The 19,374-nt window shown below is 35.8% G+C and overlaps 1 protein-coding gene across 1 annotated transcript; it reads right to left on the bottom strand.

The window, feature by feature from the left end:
- Positions 1-2,118: 2,118 nt before the first annotated feature.
- On the bottom strand, positions 2,119-19,293 carry LOC144442333 (transcription initiation factor TFIID subunit 6-like). Its single transcript, XM_078131645.1, has 14 exons — positions 19,086-19,293; positions 18,339-18,555; positions 17,771-17,857; positions 16,857-17,010; positions 16,157-16,213; positions 15,232-15,431; positions 14,734-14,799; positions 13,543-13,722; positions 12,625-12,749; positions 11,550-11,682; positions 10,600-10,725; positions 9,269-9,457; positions 6,727-6,891; positions 2,119-3,065 (listed from the first exon to the last, which is right to left on the bottom strand). Exons 2-14 carry the CDS (start codon positions 18,510-18,512, stop codon positions 2,652-2,654), a joined length of 2,070 nt encoding a protein of 689 aa, XP_077987771.1. The 5' UTR covers positions 18,513-18,555; positions 19,086-19,293; the 3' UTR covers positions 2,119-2,651.
- Between the last annotated feature and the right edge of the window lie 81 nt (positions 19,294-19,374).

The raw sequence follows: 19,374 nt of genomic DNA, 5'->3' as shown, positions 1-19,374 counted from the left end.
TACATTTTGATTTTGACGATGATTACCCTGATTTGCCAGACAATGAAAAACTAAAGTACTTGATGTCAAGAAAGTAAGAAATATGACAAGGTTTATCGAGAAACAACCACCACCACCACTACTACTACTACTACTACTACTACTACTACTACTACTACTATACTACTACTACTATCATAAGTTTGTCAAACCCCCTCCCCTCCCCCATACGAACATTCACAAATGTGATGACATCAAACATTGATTTACGTAAACTATGATGACAACTATATAGCGGTCACACCTCTACGATTGATGTAATGTACACACGTAAAAATACTACCAAAAACACATGGCAGCACCATACCTCACATTAAAAGTAAATTTTTATCAACTTTATATCAACATCTCTATATACAAATTCTGGTATCATTAAAGAATCGGAGTGAAAGCTTTCCGTCGAAATTTGGTTAGGAGTGTGAAAGTGAACTTCAGCAATCGCACTGACGCCAGACCCCCTCCCCTAAACGAACGGAGTTCGCTTATTGAGCTTGTGTAACATTGTACGATCGTCCCTAAGTGGTCTGAAATTCAAGTTTACGCCCAATGTAGATAACCTGAAATATCGTCACTTAAAGTAATGTTTTACTTATCAATGTAATATTCTGTGCAGGTCCCAACAACCCGAGTAATATAATTACCTGTGCACCCGTCTTCTGTAGTTCTTCCAAAAAAAACAAAAGCTAAGAAAAACAAAAGCAATCTTCAAAACTATGGACATCAAAGAGGGCGCTATTCAGTCTGCAGCGCGTCAATAAGTACGTTACCGCCAAGCTATCCATTGTCTCTCAGGGCCTTATCTAGGACTCGGTTAGCAATAGAATATGGAATATTGATGTCATGTAAATCATCTATAGCACTTGATTTAGTATACCAAATAATTCAAATTTACAAACCGTTATGAAGAATCATGGACAAAACATGGCAACACTGTGAGAGCATTTGTGGGTCTTGTCAAGTACAACTTTATTCAGAACTTTTCTTGAATATAGAAAGGGTGGCCAAACAAGGTCACATACACTAAGGAATGCACATCTTGTTTTTACAGGTTAAAGGAAGCACTGATCTCTGACCCCGTGGTACATATTTCAGACTGTACAAAACCCTTCTTAGTACAGGTAGAGATTGGTGGCGTGCGAGTGAAATAGTTTTATCACTTTTCCAAAGTGAAAGGAATTTGATGATGTATAGTTGAAGCCTGTTTCCATGGGATCACGTACTACGACTGTGATTGCATTAATGTATTTCAATGACCATTGCCAATGGCTAGCATGTCAGTTCCAGCCTAGCAGCCACACACAAAAAACAGCACATGAATACCGGTGGAGTAAGTGTATTATTTCCTAACTTGGTAACTCAACCCACACAAGTTTCATTACCCAAAGATCCTCTCAGATCACACTGTCAGATTTATAAAACCAATACAACAGTGCTACCATACTGGCAAACCAGAGCTGTTATCTTTTTTTTCCATGACACTGCGAAATAACGATGACGTATTTTGGACGATGCTGTAAAAGAGGCTGTGGTTTGCAACAATGCAGTGCTACAGACTACTCACTCGCTGTGTACTGATATACATCAATATGTACTCATGTTACAAATTGTATACTTGATCACATTGGATTTGAGTTTCACACTACAGTACATCATTCATGTATAAATCTTTGTAGTTACAGTTACAGAATATTTACCAAATCTGATTAAAATCTGATGTGGTGAATACGTCTCTCAATTTTCTTACTTACCTCTTTCGTCATCATTTAGTGTCGTTTTGTTTTTGATTTTGTTTTTCCAGATGGAATAATGGAAAGGCAGCGATCACTGCCAGAACAACAAAATCAAATATAAACAACAACAAATGCAGGAATAGAGGAAAATAAAGAAACTGAGCTGTATTCACCACATCAGATTTTAATAAGATTGAATATTTGGCTGGAAAAAAAATGAAATTCCAGTTCTAGTTTCCTCAATTCTGATTGACACAAATAGGTGTCATATAATCAACATAAAATTCATTTCATTTTGTCTACCTATACTAAGTATTTCAAATCGTGAAGTTTTAGACTTTTACAGGAAACCACTTCTAAACTAAAACTAACTTCTCCTCAGTGTACTGATATAAACTACTTTTCTACAACTTTTACCTTTAAAAGTCCTACCCTGGTATATTGAATATCTAAACCAAAAAAATATGTGCTCACACTCTAACTTATCGGCTGACATATGACCAGGAAAGAATTTTGACTAATCCCAAATATAGTCTGACTTTTTAGCGATACCCAAGTCCAGGCAAGTTTTGTCCGTGTCAGATTGCTCTTCACTTTGGTTAACATAGAGTGATTTAGGTCACACAGGGAAAAGTTTTAGCTGGTAAACAGTGCCAGACATGAACATATTTTTGTAACGGGCAACTTCTTGAAACTAAATCTTTCCACATGTCCAGCTAAGATGCAGGCAGCTTTTATCCACCATGAATGGGCAGAGAGGGGATGTTACCCGTAATCAATAAGGTGGAAAAATCCAAATCTGCATGCCTTGTTTAAATGTACACACAATTTGCCACCTTGATTGGTGACTTTGAGTAAAGTTCACACAAGAATCCATCCACATTATGTTGGAGGATCTGAGCTTTCTTGTTTTATTCCGGTTCCAGTCGTTGGTGGAGCTGGAGTGCTTGGTTTAGATATAGGCGCTAATTTAGGCATTGGTATTTCAGTTTTAATGTCAGGCTGACTCCCAGCTCCGATGGCCACTGGACTTGCTGTAGTAACGGGAGTCTGTGCACTAGCTGCCTGTGCAAGGGACATTAACATACTTGTAGCACCTGACGTAATGGGTGATTTCTGTAGTGGTGTAGAAGGCTGGGAGGAGGCTGATGCTGTTGTTGTGGATGAGGTTGTCCCTGATGATCCTAGTGTCATGACGACATACTTGCCTCCAGCACCTGGAGTGAGAACTCTTTGAGTGGATGGTGCACTGCTGGTGGTGACTACCTTGACCACAGTGGTTGGCAGAGATGAAGTCTGCAATTACAAAACATACGAACATTAGCTTTTGGTAAGTCTTTCTATTATATTCTGAAATGATTTCAAAATTTCAACTCTACATATTTGTATTTTAGATACTTTTTTTCTCTCTTTTTACCCACTTTTATGGCATAGATTATAGAAAACATGTCGGTTATTTTTAAATGGAACATTTTGCTGAAAGTTTTATCTTCACCTAAAGATATGTGTTTTAGAGATAATTTTTTTTTTCAACTTAGCAGGGCATGGTGCATGGAAAACATAGTATTGGTATAACATCATAGTTCACCTCACAAAGAAAAATAAAATCACACACTGATTCTGAAGCAGTACTATAAACTAAAACACCATTTTTTTAAAAGAGGAGTGTCACTGAAAATAAAACTACTTGATATATTCAGATACAAAAACTTTAAGTTTGTTATTTTCCCAGTGTGTATTTGAATAGCAACTTTGTGATAGTAGATGGAATCATTAATCAGATACATTTCAACTGATATCAATATCTAATTATTATTATTTTTAATTCATTGTGTCATTCTTAGTTGCTGTAAATGACAGTAGTTGGTGTTTGTGTGTGTGTATGTATGTGTATATGTATGTATGTATGTGTGTGTGTGTGTGTGTGTGTGTGTGTGTGTGCGCGCGCGTGCATGCATGCATGGGTGTGTGTGTGTGCGTGCTATATGTGCCAATGAGTATGTATCATGTATGTGCACCTGCAAGGATGTGCTACATGTGATTTTGTCTGTCTGTCTGTCTGTCTGTCTGTCTGTCTGTCTGCCTGCGAGTGTCCATCTAGGAGTCTGTCACTGAGTGTGTATTTGTCTGTGGGTTCTTATCAGCATATGCTGTACATGATTGTGCATGTGTGTGTCTGTGTGTGTGTGTTTATCTGCCTGTGTGTAATGTTTATTTGTGTGCATATCGTGTGCATTCTTCAGTAATCAAAATTTAATTTCTTCTATCGAAATTGACTTTTCTAATTAAAAATCCATTTTTTTACATTACATGTGTATAACCATTGGCAGAATGCAGAGGAAGTTTGGCATACAAACATGAAAGAACCATTTATATGCAATTCAATGCGAATGGAACAAGGAGTAGCTGAATAGAGAGTTTCCAGTAGTGTGCCATGAAATACTAGTTTTCATAGTACAGATATCATTGGTTACATTTACTGACATCTGTTTCACTTCTTATCTGATGTGTACTTGTACTGGTTACTTCTTCTGTGTTTCTTGATCCTTGTCACTTTTAGCATAGAATTCAAGCTGTTCTGATCTACAGTTAAACCCGCACTAGCTACAACTGGGGCATTTTTTTTCATCAAATAACCAAAGATATGTTCACTAAAAAATTGGTCAGTTGCTTATCTGTAGGTAGTGTAGTGGCAAATTTAAATATTGAGCGAAAGCTGCTCGGCTTTGAATCTGTCGCCATGTTAAAACTGTACTAGTTGTAACTGGAATATCATTTTGTGATCAAACAACCACAATATAGTGACTAAGTCACTGTAAATTGTTAAAATACCTATAGTAATTGTAAACGTTAATCAGTGGTAGATATTATCCTTAAGCAGTACAGAAACAGGTTGAAATCGTGATTGCCGTTGAGGGCGCTGTTTTGTAGACATGGCTTCCAAGTCAATTTGATTTGATTTATAGTGATATTACCAGTAAGTTATTGTACCTAACTAAACATCTTTTAAACATTCCAGTTGCAGCTAGTGCAGCTTTAAATATAAGGAAATATGACATTTTGAAGTCAGCACAGACTCAAAGTGGCACAACAATTCTGTGATGTGTTTTTTCTTGATTACACAACGAAAAAAATACTAAAAAATACTAAAAATATAAATACACTCTTTCTTACCATATTTTATCAAATAAAATTGTCAGATATTTGAAATTTTAAGAACTTGTGTTTTGTACAACAGAATCATTGACAAATACAAAAGTTGATATGGTGGTGTCTACTTGTTATATAAAACATACCTGATTGAGATTTGCAAATTAAATAAATTAAAAATAAATTAAACAGTTGTAGTTAAAATGAAATACAACTGTTAACAGCCAACTAAAGCGTTCTTTACTTGCCATAATCATTTATAACATCCACGTCAAGTGTAAAATAACACTGGTTTAATTAATTTCTAAGACTAGCATGTACTCTGTCCAACTGTAGTTAATTTGTAAACGGTGTTGTCAGCTAACAAACAGTAAACTGATTACAGGGTAATGAGAGTACCTCAAATGTCATTTTATGACTAATTGTGTTTTTGTAACTGGCAACATTGTTTACAGATTGATTACATTTCAGAGACACCTCACTGGGCTGATGTAATTAAAGCAAATTTAGTAGTTTGTATTTACATTTGATGATATTAACAATCGTGACAAGCAGAGAAAATGCTTTAGGTGGGTGTTACGCGTTGTATTGGACTGCTGTTTACTTTGACATCAGTTAAGTTTGTACCAGAACAGCAGCAAAGAAATCTTCACTCAGTGTTCAGTGTCTTTTGTAAAGTGTGGTAAAATAGGTAAAACATTTATCTGAGTTCCAAAGGTAAATTTCTTGGGTTCCCAACCAAAATTATGGTAAAATTTCATGTATAAAAATTCTATGAAATTCTACTCGATGACACCTTTCTGTTATCGAGATTCCCAAACGTTAGCAAAATACAATTTATCTCTCATTTACTTTTATAAAACGTCATTTTCATGTAGCCTTCAGTGATTGGCTTAGATTGTGTCATGTGGTATGGACTAGTGACCTATAGTGACCTCAATTTGCATACAGAGAGGCACTAGTCCTGTTTTATTTCCCTAGGGCAATAGTCATATAGCTCAGAGTCTTTTTGGTGATTTGCTTTGACTATGGGAAGAATATGTGCCTGAGATTATGATGCGTTACAAAACACTTATTGCCTTGCCTTATTTGGGCACTAGTCGACGTCATATTACCCCCGTGCTGTTATGTAGCAACTATCTGCCTTGGATTTCAGCCTTGGCCCTTGGAGTAATAATCATCTACTACTGCCCTCACCTCATGGCCAGGCAATAAGTGTATATTATTACATATCTGTCAGTGATACTAAACTGATTTCATGTTGACCCTTAATACCCCAGTGTTGTTTTTTTCCTTGTCCATAAGGTTAGGACATTTGGTTGTTAAGATGAGGTGAAGAAATTATAAGTCTCTCTGAAGCCACTGCATGCATAGTTAACTGTATTATACACATACAACCATCATATCACTGAGTAAATAACACAACATAGTGTGTGTGATTGTATTATCAAAAAATGTGATCAACAACCAAAGTCTTCAAATTCATAAAAATCTATATTATTTGATTTAAAATTGGGCTGATAGTGGAAAGTGATCTCTTTTTACTTCTCATCTACACTGCACTGCAATATTGACATATTTCAATATCTCCAGAGAGAGATGTTGCAGTCACCTCTGAACAGCTCCCTCTAGAGAAATATACATAATTTCTTTTGTTTATTTGCCTACTCATATGAACTGTAGCTGTGAAGGGAGTAGTAGTGCAATATTTATCACTTTTATCTCCCGAGAGAGATGTTGCAGTCATCTCTGAACAGCTCCCTCTAGAGAGATACACATAATTTCTTTTGTTTGTTTGCCTACTCACATGAACAGTAGCTGTGGAGGGGGTGTTATGTCGTCCAGTACTGACGATAACAAACTTGGGTTGACTACTGTTAATTGTAGGGGTACTGGGAGTGGATGGTATTCGGCTAATAGTGGGCGTGGTTGGTGTTCGTTGGGCACTGGATAAAATAGAGGTAGACCTGGGCTGTGGAAAGAAACAAGACAGCAGACAAAGACATAAAAAGCCGACGATACACACACACGGTATACGTGGGTAAGGGTATAGTTAGGACAACAAACATAGCATTTAGAGGAATCAGAATTGACACTGGCAGCAAGCAAACATAGCAAAACTATTGTGCAACAATGTAAAAAGTATACATATGCCATGCAAAGGTTAGGAGCCAAGGTTAAAGGTTAAAGTTCAAATACGCATGCTGGAAATAAAGCCAATTTTAGTGCTAACACCAAAGTCTCTATTTTTTTTTTGCCCGAGTTGTCTTTGTTTATATTAGGACCTGCTAATCTTATGACTCTTAGACATATGATCTATTATTGTTTTTACATTAGGTATTGAGGGGGATTTACTTGTCTTGTTCTCTTTTATAAAAAATAAATAAAAACTTTTTTTTTCATTATTTGTGTGACTGGGGCAATCACTGTGAAATCAATACTCTCCTTACTGAAAGAGAGGATCACCAATTGTAAGAGTACATACAATGTGTAATTAATCATCTGTATGACAAAAACAAAGACATATAAATCCCAACTGAATACATCACAACATAGATGTCCCCATTCACCCCTTCCCTTTCATTCAACTATTTTGTCAGTCAGTATACTGTTTGTCTGTCTGTCTATGTATGTATGTATGTATGTATGTATGTATGTATGTATGTATGTATGTATGTATGTATGTATGTATGTATGTATGTATGTATGTATGTGTGTGTGTGTGTGTGTGTGTGTATGTATGTATGTATGTATGTATGTATGTATGTATGTATGTATGTGTGCATGTATGCATGTATGTATGTATGTATGTATGTATGTATGTATGTATGTATGTATGTATGTACGTCTGATAATGTATGTATGTATGTATGTATGTATGTATGTATGTGTGTGTGTGTATGTATGTATGTATGTATGTATGTATGTCTGATAATGTATGTCTGTGTCTCTCTCACGCTCACTCTCTCTTCTCTCTCTCTCTCTCTCTCTCTCTCTCTCTCTCTCTCTCTCTCTCTCTCTCTCTCTCTCTCTCTCTCTCTCTCTCTCTCTCTCTCTCTCTCTCTCTCTCTCTCTCTCTCTCTCTCTCTCTCTCCCTTTTCTATAAAAATGACATTTTAATGTTACACTTTTTTAGTCTCGGTCAACATAATTCTATATTGTTGGTTTGTGATATCTTTCCATGTGCTCTTACAGTGTATCATTATACTTTTGGTGGTCACTAAATCCATACTGTACAGAAACCCAGTAATGTGTGTCTGCACTATAATAGACGTTAACCAAGTATAAATCAATTCTCAGTAACTGTATTGCATCACCATGGCTGTCAGGAACACAATCAATAAACTGTTCCTTCACCAACTGATGTATTTAGCACACATTTTTAACCCCACAAACCACCCTTGTCAATGTTGGCAAAAGTGATGTAATTATCACTACAAATCAAATGCAAAAATAGAACAAAACATGATTTCATGAGTCCTGCTTGGCTGAATTTATAGAGAAAATCTTGAGAAATGATATGACAATGTCATAAGCAAAAACATTATGAAATATTTATGAACAGTGTCCGTAACCAGAAAGTCAATGGTCCCTGTGTTTATGGAATGATTGCATATCCTGATTCTGAGCCAATCAAGCATGATCCCACTTAGTGTTGTGGCTTTTAAAAAAAATATATATTATGGCTAAATATGAGTTATGGCTACATATGAGTTATGTTCACCAATAAGCATGGCTATTACTAGCTTTGTACAGCTTTGACCTTTCACCCCAGCTTACTTTACTTTATCTCAGCTTATACTTTGAACAATACTCTTACTTGCTGCCATTTCTTTTAGTACACAGCAATAATTTCGGTTTTAAAATGATACAGCAATTTCTGTAGTTACATCATCGTTATTAGTATCTTTAACGTAAAACAGTTTTGATTTCATTTTTGCATAACAAGATATAAATATTTCTGATATGATATGGTTGGAAATGATAAAAAAATGTGTGTACCTGCCATGATATGCTAACAAAATTTTTTAGATTTTAAGGTAAGTGTTCACTTTTTATAGAGTCTTAGTTCACATTGACCCATAATGCTTCAGTCTTGATGTTTATATCACAGAATGAACACAATTCTGCAACACACTTGAGATACAGATTGAAAATGCATAGATTTTGTTTTAAATAAGAAATTTATGATCATTTATGATAACTGGTTTATTTTTGACAATGTTTTTAGCACTATTTCAACCCTATGACTTGCAAGCCAAATAATCTTGAGTTTTCTGGAACATTGTAAAAAAAAACCTCACTTTTTTTCCCCTAGCTTTGTAACTGGTGTCACAACCCTGACTTACCATGCTAAGGGTCATGTTTGGTGGTCTGGGTGTTTGTGGTTGAACACTGGTTACAGGGCCAGCTGGCTGACTCCTTAGCTTCATCACTTGAGCGCACAGCACACCCCCTAGGTAACCAAATTCTTGTTTGTAACTCTCCACTTCATCTGGTGCTTTGCGTGTCTGTTTTAGGTAGGTTCCGCACTGTTTCTGTTTTGGTGAAAGAACAAAATTGTCTTTTAGATAACCTATATCATTTTCTCATTTTCAATAAACATCTAAATGTAAGTCCTCAGTACATCCTATAGATATACTGTTCAACCCTGTGTACTGTGGACTAGTTATTTTAGGTGATGCTTGTAACCATGGCAACAATATAGAGTGTTGACAGGCAAAGATAATCACCATAGAATGTATCTACTTAGTGTATACAATGTATTTCCCTAAATATACTTTATTTTCACCTTCCTTCTTGCTATCCTTTCCTGCTGTTTCTTTCAGTATTTCATCTTTCCTGGGTTTTTTTTTACCTTAAACATGACTGTGATAACACAGCTTCTTAGCAAAGATAGCACTGATAAACACTGAATGACTTTGGCCAAAACTACAAGTGTATAGAGGGTATAGTTAACTGGTATGTGTCTTTGTAAACAGCTTAGTCTAACTTTTAAAGGTTGTCATGGAGATCTCAAAGCTGCACTAGCTGTAACTGGAATCAGACAACCAACAATATATTCACTGACAATTGTTAAAATACCAATAATTAGACATTGTACATGTTATCACGGGTCAATTGTATCCATAAGTAGTATAGCTACAGGTTAAAATTGTAATTCCATTGGGCGCTGATTTGAGGGTGTGAACCCAAAAAATCAATTTGACTGGATTTATAGCACCATACTATGTGTACAGTTACACAAATACATTTACCCACAGGTGATTCAATACAGTTCAGGGTGTACAATGTTATGACTAAGTCATTATACCTACATGTAGTAACAAAAACAGTTTCAAAAAATGTTCCAGTTGCAGCTATTGCAGCTTTAAAAATTGCTCTCTTGACAACTTTTAACACTTTTTACTTGCAATAGAATTCAATCACCTATGCGCATCATAAAAATAACGATCATTTTCAACTTCTTGTTCAACACCATAATTCCAAGACTGATTATTTTAGGATGCATGCTAAATGCTACACATGCATTTGCATATATGTATGTGTGAGAATAAGTCAATCTTCTTCATTCTATTTTGACCCTCTAGGATGAGGCAAAATGCTGGTACCGAGATGTTCAACAGCTAATTGTGAAAATTTGTTGCTGCTGTGATTTTGACTGTTGTCGAAAACTCACCAAGATTAGAGTTCTTAAATGCTCTGCAGCTATTTTATCAACATTACTTAACACGGGTCCTTCACTTGCTGATTTGATTCTCTCACCAAAGAACTTGATTCTTGGAAGTACTAAGGACTTCAAGACCTGAAAAAAATGTATATAAAATATTTATCAATGAGTGAATAGATCATTAGTAGTTTCATAGATTTTGTACCCTACAGAACATTTCTTAAATTTTCAAAGTAACATCTCCTTAGAATTTACTCATTTTGAATAAAGATATGTCTGGCTAACATGACTAAAACATTTCTGTTGACATGAAAAATTCATCTCAGCTCTTAGACTGTAAGATACATTTTGTAACTCTACCCTCACTAGCCTGCTAAAAGGTGGAGCTTGGCTGATGTGTGAGGGTGCCCTAGCTCTTTGCATCTGACAACCATTCCTTGCATGAATAAACACACACGCGCACATGCACACGCATGCACACACACACACACACACACACACACACACACACACACACACACACACACACACACACACACACACACACACACACATGCATACATACATACACACATGCATACACATGTATGGATATACATGGGTCATTCCTATAGCCCCCTCTGGGCTGTGTTCCTTGGGACTAATACTGCAGAGTTTGGTTCCTTTGATCAGATACTGTAACTGATAGCAAAACCTACTTTACAACTTACAGCTGAAAGTAGTGGTTTGCATATGAATTAATGTCAAGAAAAATAACCAAAGTAATGACATGTTGCTCAAAATGATGAAATCCCTGTGCTTTCCTGGGTGAATCTGATGCAACTTTATTGCTTCCCACAATGCACTAGTGGAGTGGTTGGTTTCAAATGGCACCGACAGGAAGTCAATACATCTATCAATAAAAAAGTACATTAATTATGGGAGCAAAGACAGAACCAAGAACAAGCTAGTTAACTCACCTCTGGTCCCATTTCTGACAAGCCAGCTACAGCACCATAGTGGGCAGCTAATGGTGCTTTCTCTGTCAGCACTGATTTATCAAATAACTTACTCATTCTTCCCTGGATGTTGTTAATTGATGTACTGAATTTCCTGGACAAGAACAACATGGAAAATGTAAATTCCTACCCAATGCTATTCATACTGGGATCTCGATCCAAATACCTTCTATTGAAACATGAATAATTTACTTTTTCTCAGAGTGTGATGGGGCTTGCACAGTTTAGTGGAGCAGATAACAGCAGATTTTGGGTGGAATCGTTCAAGCTGTGATACAATCATGAAACTTGTTCTGAAAGTTCCTTATGGGTTATTTTTTTTAATCCATCCAATTGGACATTTCAAAATTCAAGATGGTCACCATAGTATGATAGAACTCCATTACGCATGAGTATGTAATGATACTCAGGGTACTTCCATGAATGCTTGTGGTGTTATTTGCAATTGTACTTTCGTTTACTCCACTTATGACAGTACAGTAGAAAACATTGTAAAGAGGAATGCAAATACCCCCGACTGCCCACACTGGCACTCACAAACTGTGGGGTTCTGTCATTTTTAAATACATTTATACAAAATGGTAAATTTTGCATAAAAATAATACATGCAATCACGTGATTTCAAGTAAAAGGAACGACTGTACCCTCTCTTGCATTACAGGTGTACAATAATGTTTCCGGTATTGCACTACAGTGCAAATAACATTAGAATGCATGCACCAATGCAAGTAATTACTGGTACATATTTAATAATACTCGGTACTCTTATTTATTGTTTATCTCACCTACTATTATTGATAAAATGTAAGTCAACAAAGACTGTTTAACCATGTTTGCCATGTCCTTGTATATTCACTGATAATTTTAAACAAAGTATACAATCATATAGTATACATATACACATTCTCAATTTCACATGTTTAAATTTGACCTACTCTTACTACTGTACATTTCTTTAAATGGACAATCTCTTTTCTGTTGTTGTTGTAACTTTATAAACTTTTTACAAATCTTCACAGTTTTATCATTGACTTACTTGCACATAGATGCCATCAGTCTGGCAGCAAAGTCTCTGAGAGCCCAGTGGTTGTCAACGTCAGGTCTAAGACACAGTTGTTTACTAACAATACACGTAGTGACTGCTGGTATCAATTCATGTAGCTGTGTGACACAAAAAATATAAATTGGTTAAAGGGCCATGTTTCAATGCCCGGTCATTGCATTAGTATTGCATCATTACATCCTACATGGGATCAGTCTTTTATTGTGGACCAAGTTTTTCGATAACTATATTAATTCTAATCCCAAGAGGGCCTTTAACAAACATCTGATGCTTTCTTTACTTGATATTTATTTAGTTACCTGTAATGGTAAAGCTAGTATATCTTTGTACTATGCATAGTAGTAGTATTACTGTTTCAATACCAGCTCATTCTATCAGGATCAGTCTTTTGTTCTGGTCCAACTTTATCGCTAACTCTGCCAAACTGTTTCTCAAACCTAGATTTCAATCTTAATTCTAAAATCCCTAGAGGGCCTTTCACACATATCTGCTGCTTTCTTTACTTTATATTTTTTTAATTACAAGTAATAGTAAAGCTACACCTGTATAATAGGGTTGTTGGTCCAAGAATCTTTTTAGTGTTTATATTATTTTGGGGACATAGTTATCTGTCAAGGTTTATATCGCTGAGATAAGGGTTGGCTGAAATAGTAATAGTTCTAAATATTCATTACATATATATGATTGTAGCAAGTCAACGTTTTAAAATTCTCTTTTTCTGGCATTTCATAGCCAGAATCATGAGCTGTGTACAAAACACATGTATTCTTGGTATATGGGAGCAATGCATGATGGTAGATTTTGACGGGTGATAGATCGGGTGAGGGATCCATTACTTCAGATGTGTCCTGGTTAGCCAAAACAGACTGTTATACTTATTCTAGTACTTACATATTTTTCTAGATATATTGTAGGGTTGTCCATCAATGCTTTCACCATTCTCATTAGATAGATTAGTAGTGCCAGATTGTTCTGTACAACATTGACTTTCACACCTTCAGCTATAAACGTACTAAACCTAGGCATCATCTGATACAGACCAGGATCACTCGACAAACTCTGTAAGGCTTCCTATATAACAGAGACAGAGAGAAAACTAATTTGCATCATCTGATATAAACCAGGATCACTGGACAAACTTTGTAAAGGTTTCCTAGATAACAGAGACAGAGAGAAAACTAAGTGTCATTGTCTGATATAAACCAGAATTACTGGACAAACCCTGTAAGGCTTCCTAAATAACAGAGACAGAGAGAAAACTAAATGTCATTGTCTGATATAGACCAGGATCACTGGACAAACTCTGTAAGGCTTCCTAAATAACAGAGACAGAGAGAAAACTAAATGTCATTGTCTGATATAGACCAGGATCACTGGACAAACTCTGTAAGGCTTCCTATATAACAGAGACAGAGAGAAAACTAATTTGCATCATCTGATATAAACCAGGATCACTGGACAAACTTTGTAAAGGTTTCCTAGATAACAATGGTAAAGAGGAAACAAAGTTATTTAAGATATTACTTGAATTGTTGGAAAGATGTGAGGGACTTTGACCAATTAATAATTTTAATGCCTAATGGTGATAACATATGTTCATTCATGTCTACTTATGATACAGCAGAATAATGGAATAATTACCGAAAGACTGCATATCATACACATTTTATGTTCCCGGAGAACAATTTAGATAGATAAGAAACAGGGCCAATATAAAGAACACCACACTCTTGCCAACACACAGGCAATGTAAATGCACATGAAAATTTTGTTTGTTATCTATCTAAATTGTTCATGGGGAACATAAAATGTATATGATACAGTCTTTCGATGATCATTCCATGTTTTTGCTGTAGGTAGCAAATATTTTCTGGGGTTTTCCTTGAAATTAATAGCAATTTACCCTTTATATCTTTGTACTGGAAATGACAGACAAAAATAGAAACATTATGTAAATGCCTGAAAGTAATGCAGGGACAACTTTGCAATTATTGAATCTTTTGAGAAAGAACTTTGTAGGTGAATGTCATGTCTACATGAAATATGTTACAAAATTTACAATGTTTATATACATATACTTACCGATCTCCTAGACTCACAGGCTCCAACACAGGCCTCTGTGATCTCCTTGTAATACAACTGCTGTTCCTATAAAACAAGACATGATATGTAACAATAAGATACGTTGAAGTGGGCTTTTTTTTCTGTGGCACAGTTGTCAACTAGGAGAGAGACAATTTCATACAATCAAGAGTACTTCAAGGTGAAATGAAGACATTTGAGTTTTTTTCAGTTGTGACTGTTGAACTTTAAGTAATGTTGTCCAAAAGAATCATTGTTGGGTTTGATTTGATTGCTAACAGACAAAGATATTGGAGAGTGGTCATGTGAGGGAAGGGTGGTATCATAATAACACACTTAGCAAGCCAATTAATGAAATTTGATGAGAATTTACTTTAATGCAACCAATTTAAAATATAGTACTAGTTATGTGTTAAAGAATTAATGACACAGAATTAAGAACATTCATAGATAACTTACCAAGTGATAATTTATGACTCACTATAAAACATAACTCACCACTGATAATTCATGTGTCACTATTGCTTTCAGCTTGACTTGTGATAGGACTTCAGCAGCAAGGTTTGTCTTCGATTTGTTTTTAGTATCACTACCACTAGGTCCAGGTTGACCAAGCAGTGCAGGAGATATGTCTTTACCAGGTGGTTTGTTCTTAGTCATAGCTGATGATGACTCAGCTTTCTGCTGGTCTTTACCAACTATACAAGATAGATATATGAAGTCATTATACAGGCCATAGTTTATTATGATAATGCTTTCCACCAGTCCTTATCGCTGTGAACATATATATATAAAGGAGGGCATGGCTATTTGTACAATTATATACTACAAGGGGTACTAAAAAAGGAGTCTGATATCATAGGATGTTCTTCATCTGTCAATGTCAAATACAATATTACCAATACGATATGATACAACATGAAGAGATGCCATACAATACCCCTCAAAACACCATCATGCAGAACATTGTATACGATATGATAAAATACATTATACCATGCATGAGCCAGGCTCAATCAAAGATATGGAATATATACTCTGGTCGTTCCACATCACGACAACATCTATGTCATGACAATGCTCGTCTATGTCACTGGTTCTGCTGTGTTCGAAATATCAGTCAAAACATTCAAAATTACTATTACTTTCCCAAATTTTTTTTTTATATTACTGGCGCTGGTATAATTGTTATTCTTCAATATTTTTCTTCATTCAGCCGGAAAATACTCACGACCTAAGGGTTGTCACTACATGTCTATCGATGCGGAGAGACCAAGACCCCTTAGGTCACTCATATTTTCCTTGGCTGAAAGAAGAAAAATATTGGGAAATAATATCTGAATATGCTATGATATGATAAAACATGACATGATACAATTTTACTTGGCACACTAGGATACAATACAAATATGACAGTACAAACCTGGTGGTGGGTTTTCAGGAATGGATGGCTGTACACCCTCAATACTCAACCAATGGGCTGAAAAAAAATACGACAAAATAAACAAATTTGATCATTAGTTGTAAATATGATACAAATATTGCTGATAACTTAGATGAAATCTTGTAAAGCTTCTGCATTTTAGTCTGTGAGGTACGTTGTGATGGGGTGCCCTCACACATTGGTCAATCCCTTTCAGAGAGAGGAAGTGGCAAGCGAAGAGCGACAGGACATATCATAGTCTAGCTGCATTTGTACAACTCTCATACAAATACAGTACTGCCCAAATGTTTGGTTATCATATCAACGTACGACACTGGTAATCCAGCCTGCAAATTACCAAGATAGACACAAACTAAATCTATTGTTCTTCAATGTGTTAGATTACACAAGTGGGCAATAGCAGTTCCTCTGTTGTGCAATCCTAATCACCCTTTGATCAACAAACATAGTGTAAACATTGGAAGTCCCAAAACAGCACTGCAAGTTCATGGTCGTCTAAATAAACTAGTTTTCAGAGACGCCTCCCTACTGAGACTATAATTAAACCAACGTCTATTCAATAGCTTATCACTATTGTATCAACATGTTGCAACAATAGTTTTAGTTTTAGTTTCTGTCTATCGTAATAAACCAAAGGCTCAACTACCAGAGTAATAACTACTTCTTTCTTCAAGGTTACCTTTTAATGAGACATCTACAGGTAACTTTGGCAGTGAAGAATTAATAATGTCATTTAAATCCACTTCTTTCTCTTCATAGAAATGTAATTCTCTGCCGCCACCACTGGCAAAGCGGAATGGAATATATTCAGGTGTTTGGAAACCATACAAAGGCTGTGAATAGAAAGCATACTAATACTCTCTAAAACAGCAGTTTCATAAGTGCTGTATGAGCTCTGTGAGTTACACAAAGTCATGTAGCATAATGAGTCAGTGTCATCTTAATCCAACACCTATTTATATGCAGAGTAGCCCTTCTTATAAGAATTAAACAGTAACCACAAATGTGCTAAAAAAAAAAAGTTTGGTTTAATTTTCCAATGTCATGTAAAATATTTCCTGTTGACAAAGTCTACTTGCAGCAATGGTCTACTGCCCTCTAGCAGGTTTTGTGGTACAGCTGATATGTTCTCTCCAATGTTCTGCCTATAATTTTTCGACAAGATTACTCAGACCAATAACTCATTCTCCAGATACTTGTTGGAGATTACGAAAAGAACATCTGCAATCTGGTAGCTATTTTGAAGAAAATGAAGTATTTTAGAGCCTAATTTTCATTATTTGCGAAGGGTCCTAAAATATTACAACATTGCTTTGGTGCCCTTGTCACTTTTGTTCAGGCTCAACAGTGTCTATAGGATTGGATTTCAGTCAACACTTTCTTAGACATAGATAAATGATGGGGCATTGTGCCATTTTGTTTCTTTAATATAGAAGTGGAACCCACTTGTCTATGGCTTGGTGAATACTTCCATGGTCATACGATACACGTACAAAAAATGTACCTTCTACTGACATGATTAACAGTATTCAGAGTATATCTTTCTAAACTTCATTTACTAAAAGTTTTGTATTTCTACTATGATAACCTTACCTCTACATTTCTGATTTTCAGTGCGTGATCAAAGTCCGATGTTGACAACTTTTTCCTCTTGCCATGTCTCATAAACTTCAAAGCGTCCTACAACACAGAAGAACACTCACAATGATACATATATGAAGCAAACCGAATTTTTTCACTTAGTTTGTAACATGCTGAATACAATACATGGTCATAGAAAGAAGGTCATTAAAAGTGGTGCTCCTCATCATCTCTCTTTCTCCATTTTCCCTACCCATTACTTCTTACTACAATAACATCTTATCTATCCATTCTTATATCAATGGTGTAAACATGGCCTCTATTCTTGTACATTTCACAATGAACTTCAATATTACCCTGCTAGTAAAGCTAAAAGTAGATGATCATCATCACAGTAAAGTAACATGCGTTGAATGGGAGTGGAATCCATTCTAACTGTACTGAAGGTTGTGGTAGTATCTTTCACAATGTTTAACAGAACACTGTCTCTCAATGAACAAATCATTTCGATCTGATAATACATGTAATAATACATTTGTGGTCATTATTCTTATTTGATCATCCTATTGTAATTCCATACCTGTGTCATTTCTTTGAGACGATATGTGACATCTTCTGACAGCATTGTTACAGCTTCATCTGCCAGTCGATCAATACCAACTGATTCTGCAATCACTTTGACAGACTCTGCTTCATATTGTGATTTGATCTTCTTCTCTTTCCCTTCTTTCTTTTTCTCTTTGTCTTTAGCCATGACGATTCACTTAGAAAATCAAATGATATCACTAATTGTTCACCTGCATGATATAAAGGTATTTGACTTTGATGTCAGTCTGAGCATACAGCCTTTTTTACAGGCAGAGAAAAAAAATTAACATCAAATATTTCCGGCAAAATTCAGCACAATGAACTACATGTATGGAAAGGCAAGTACAACTGAACAAAAATTACAATTTGAAAGACAAGTCCAAAACAACGGTTATTTGTGACAGTGTACATTTTGTATTCGGGTCCTTCTATATCTTGTTCTTTTCCCTAACCTGTGTGTCCTGTTCTGTATTCTTTGTTGAGATGTTTTACTTGCACTAGCCTTTACCCACGAACTTACCGTACAATACATGTACATAATATGGAAGTGCTGCAGTGTGTGTGAAACAATAAGTTATTGTTGTGACGGACGGAATAATTAGCGGATATCATTTGATGCTCGGTGTGCATAAAAATATGGGTTAATCTGACAAAAAGTCTGTGTATCCAACACTTACTCTGAATCAGAAATTGATTTTGAAATCCAAAACTATTTTCCCTCTACAAACTGTTCACCTACATGTACTTTCTTCAAGGCAAGTCTCTCGGGCATCCGGACCCTTCGCAAATTTCAGTTGCATTAGCAAGGCTTCATGCTTTTTTCGTGGCAATGCAGGTGTTTCGTACAAACATAGATGATATGTGTGGTTAGAAGAGCTATTGCAATATCCTGTTCGGGTTATCTATACGGTAAAGTTAGCTTCGTATCAACAAAACTTGGTCTTCAACTCATTTGTAGTTGTGGTGGCTGCCATTGCTATCCCAGAATTCCTAATTTTGGAGCCAATCAGCTAAAGTCTCGCGAGATT

The sequence above is a fragment of the Glandiceps talaboti genome, chromosome 11 (genome assembly GCF_964340395.1).
Source record: "Glandiceps talaboti chromosome 11, keGlaTala1.1, whole genome shotgun sequence".
In the NCBI taxonomy this organism is placed as follows: Eukaryota; Metazoa; Hemichordata; class Enteropneusta; family Spengelidae; genus Glandiceps; species Glandiceps talaboti.
The sequence above is the reverse complement of the archived record's forward strand: the minus strand, read 5'-3'. Positions and strand labels throughout refer to the sequence as shown.

Bases quoted from the DNA above. Each gene is read 5' to 3' on its own strand.
- LOC144442333 (XM_078131645.1), bottom strand. From the start codon at position 18,512: ATGGCTAAAGACAAAGAGAAAAAGAAAGAAGGGAAAGAGAAGAAGATC. The intron at 11,683-12,624 runs GTAAGTCAATGA...GTTCTTGTCCAG, and splicing joins CTGATGGCATCTATGTGCAA to GAAATTCAGTACATCAATTA. The intron at 3,066-6,726 runs GTGAGTAGGCAA...TTGTAATTGCAG, and splicing joins CCTCCACAGCTACTGTTCAT to ACTTCATCTCTGCCAACCAC.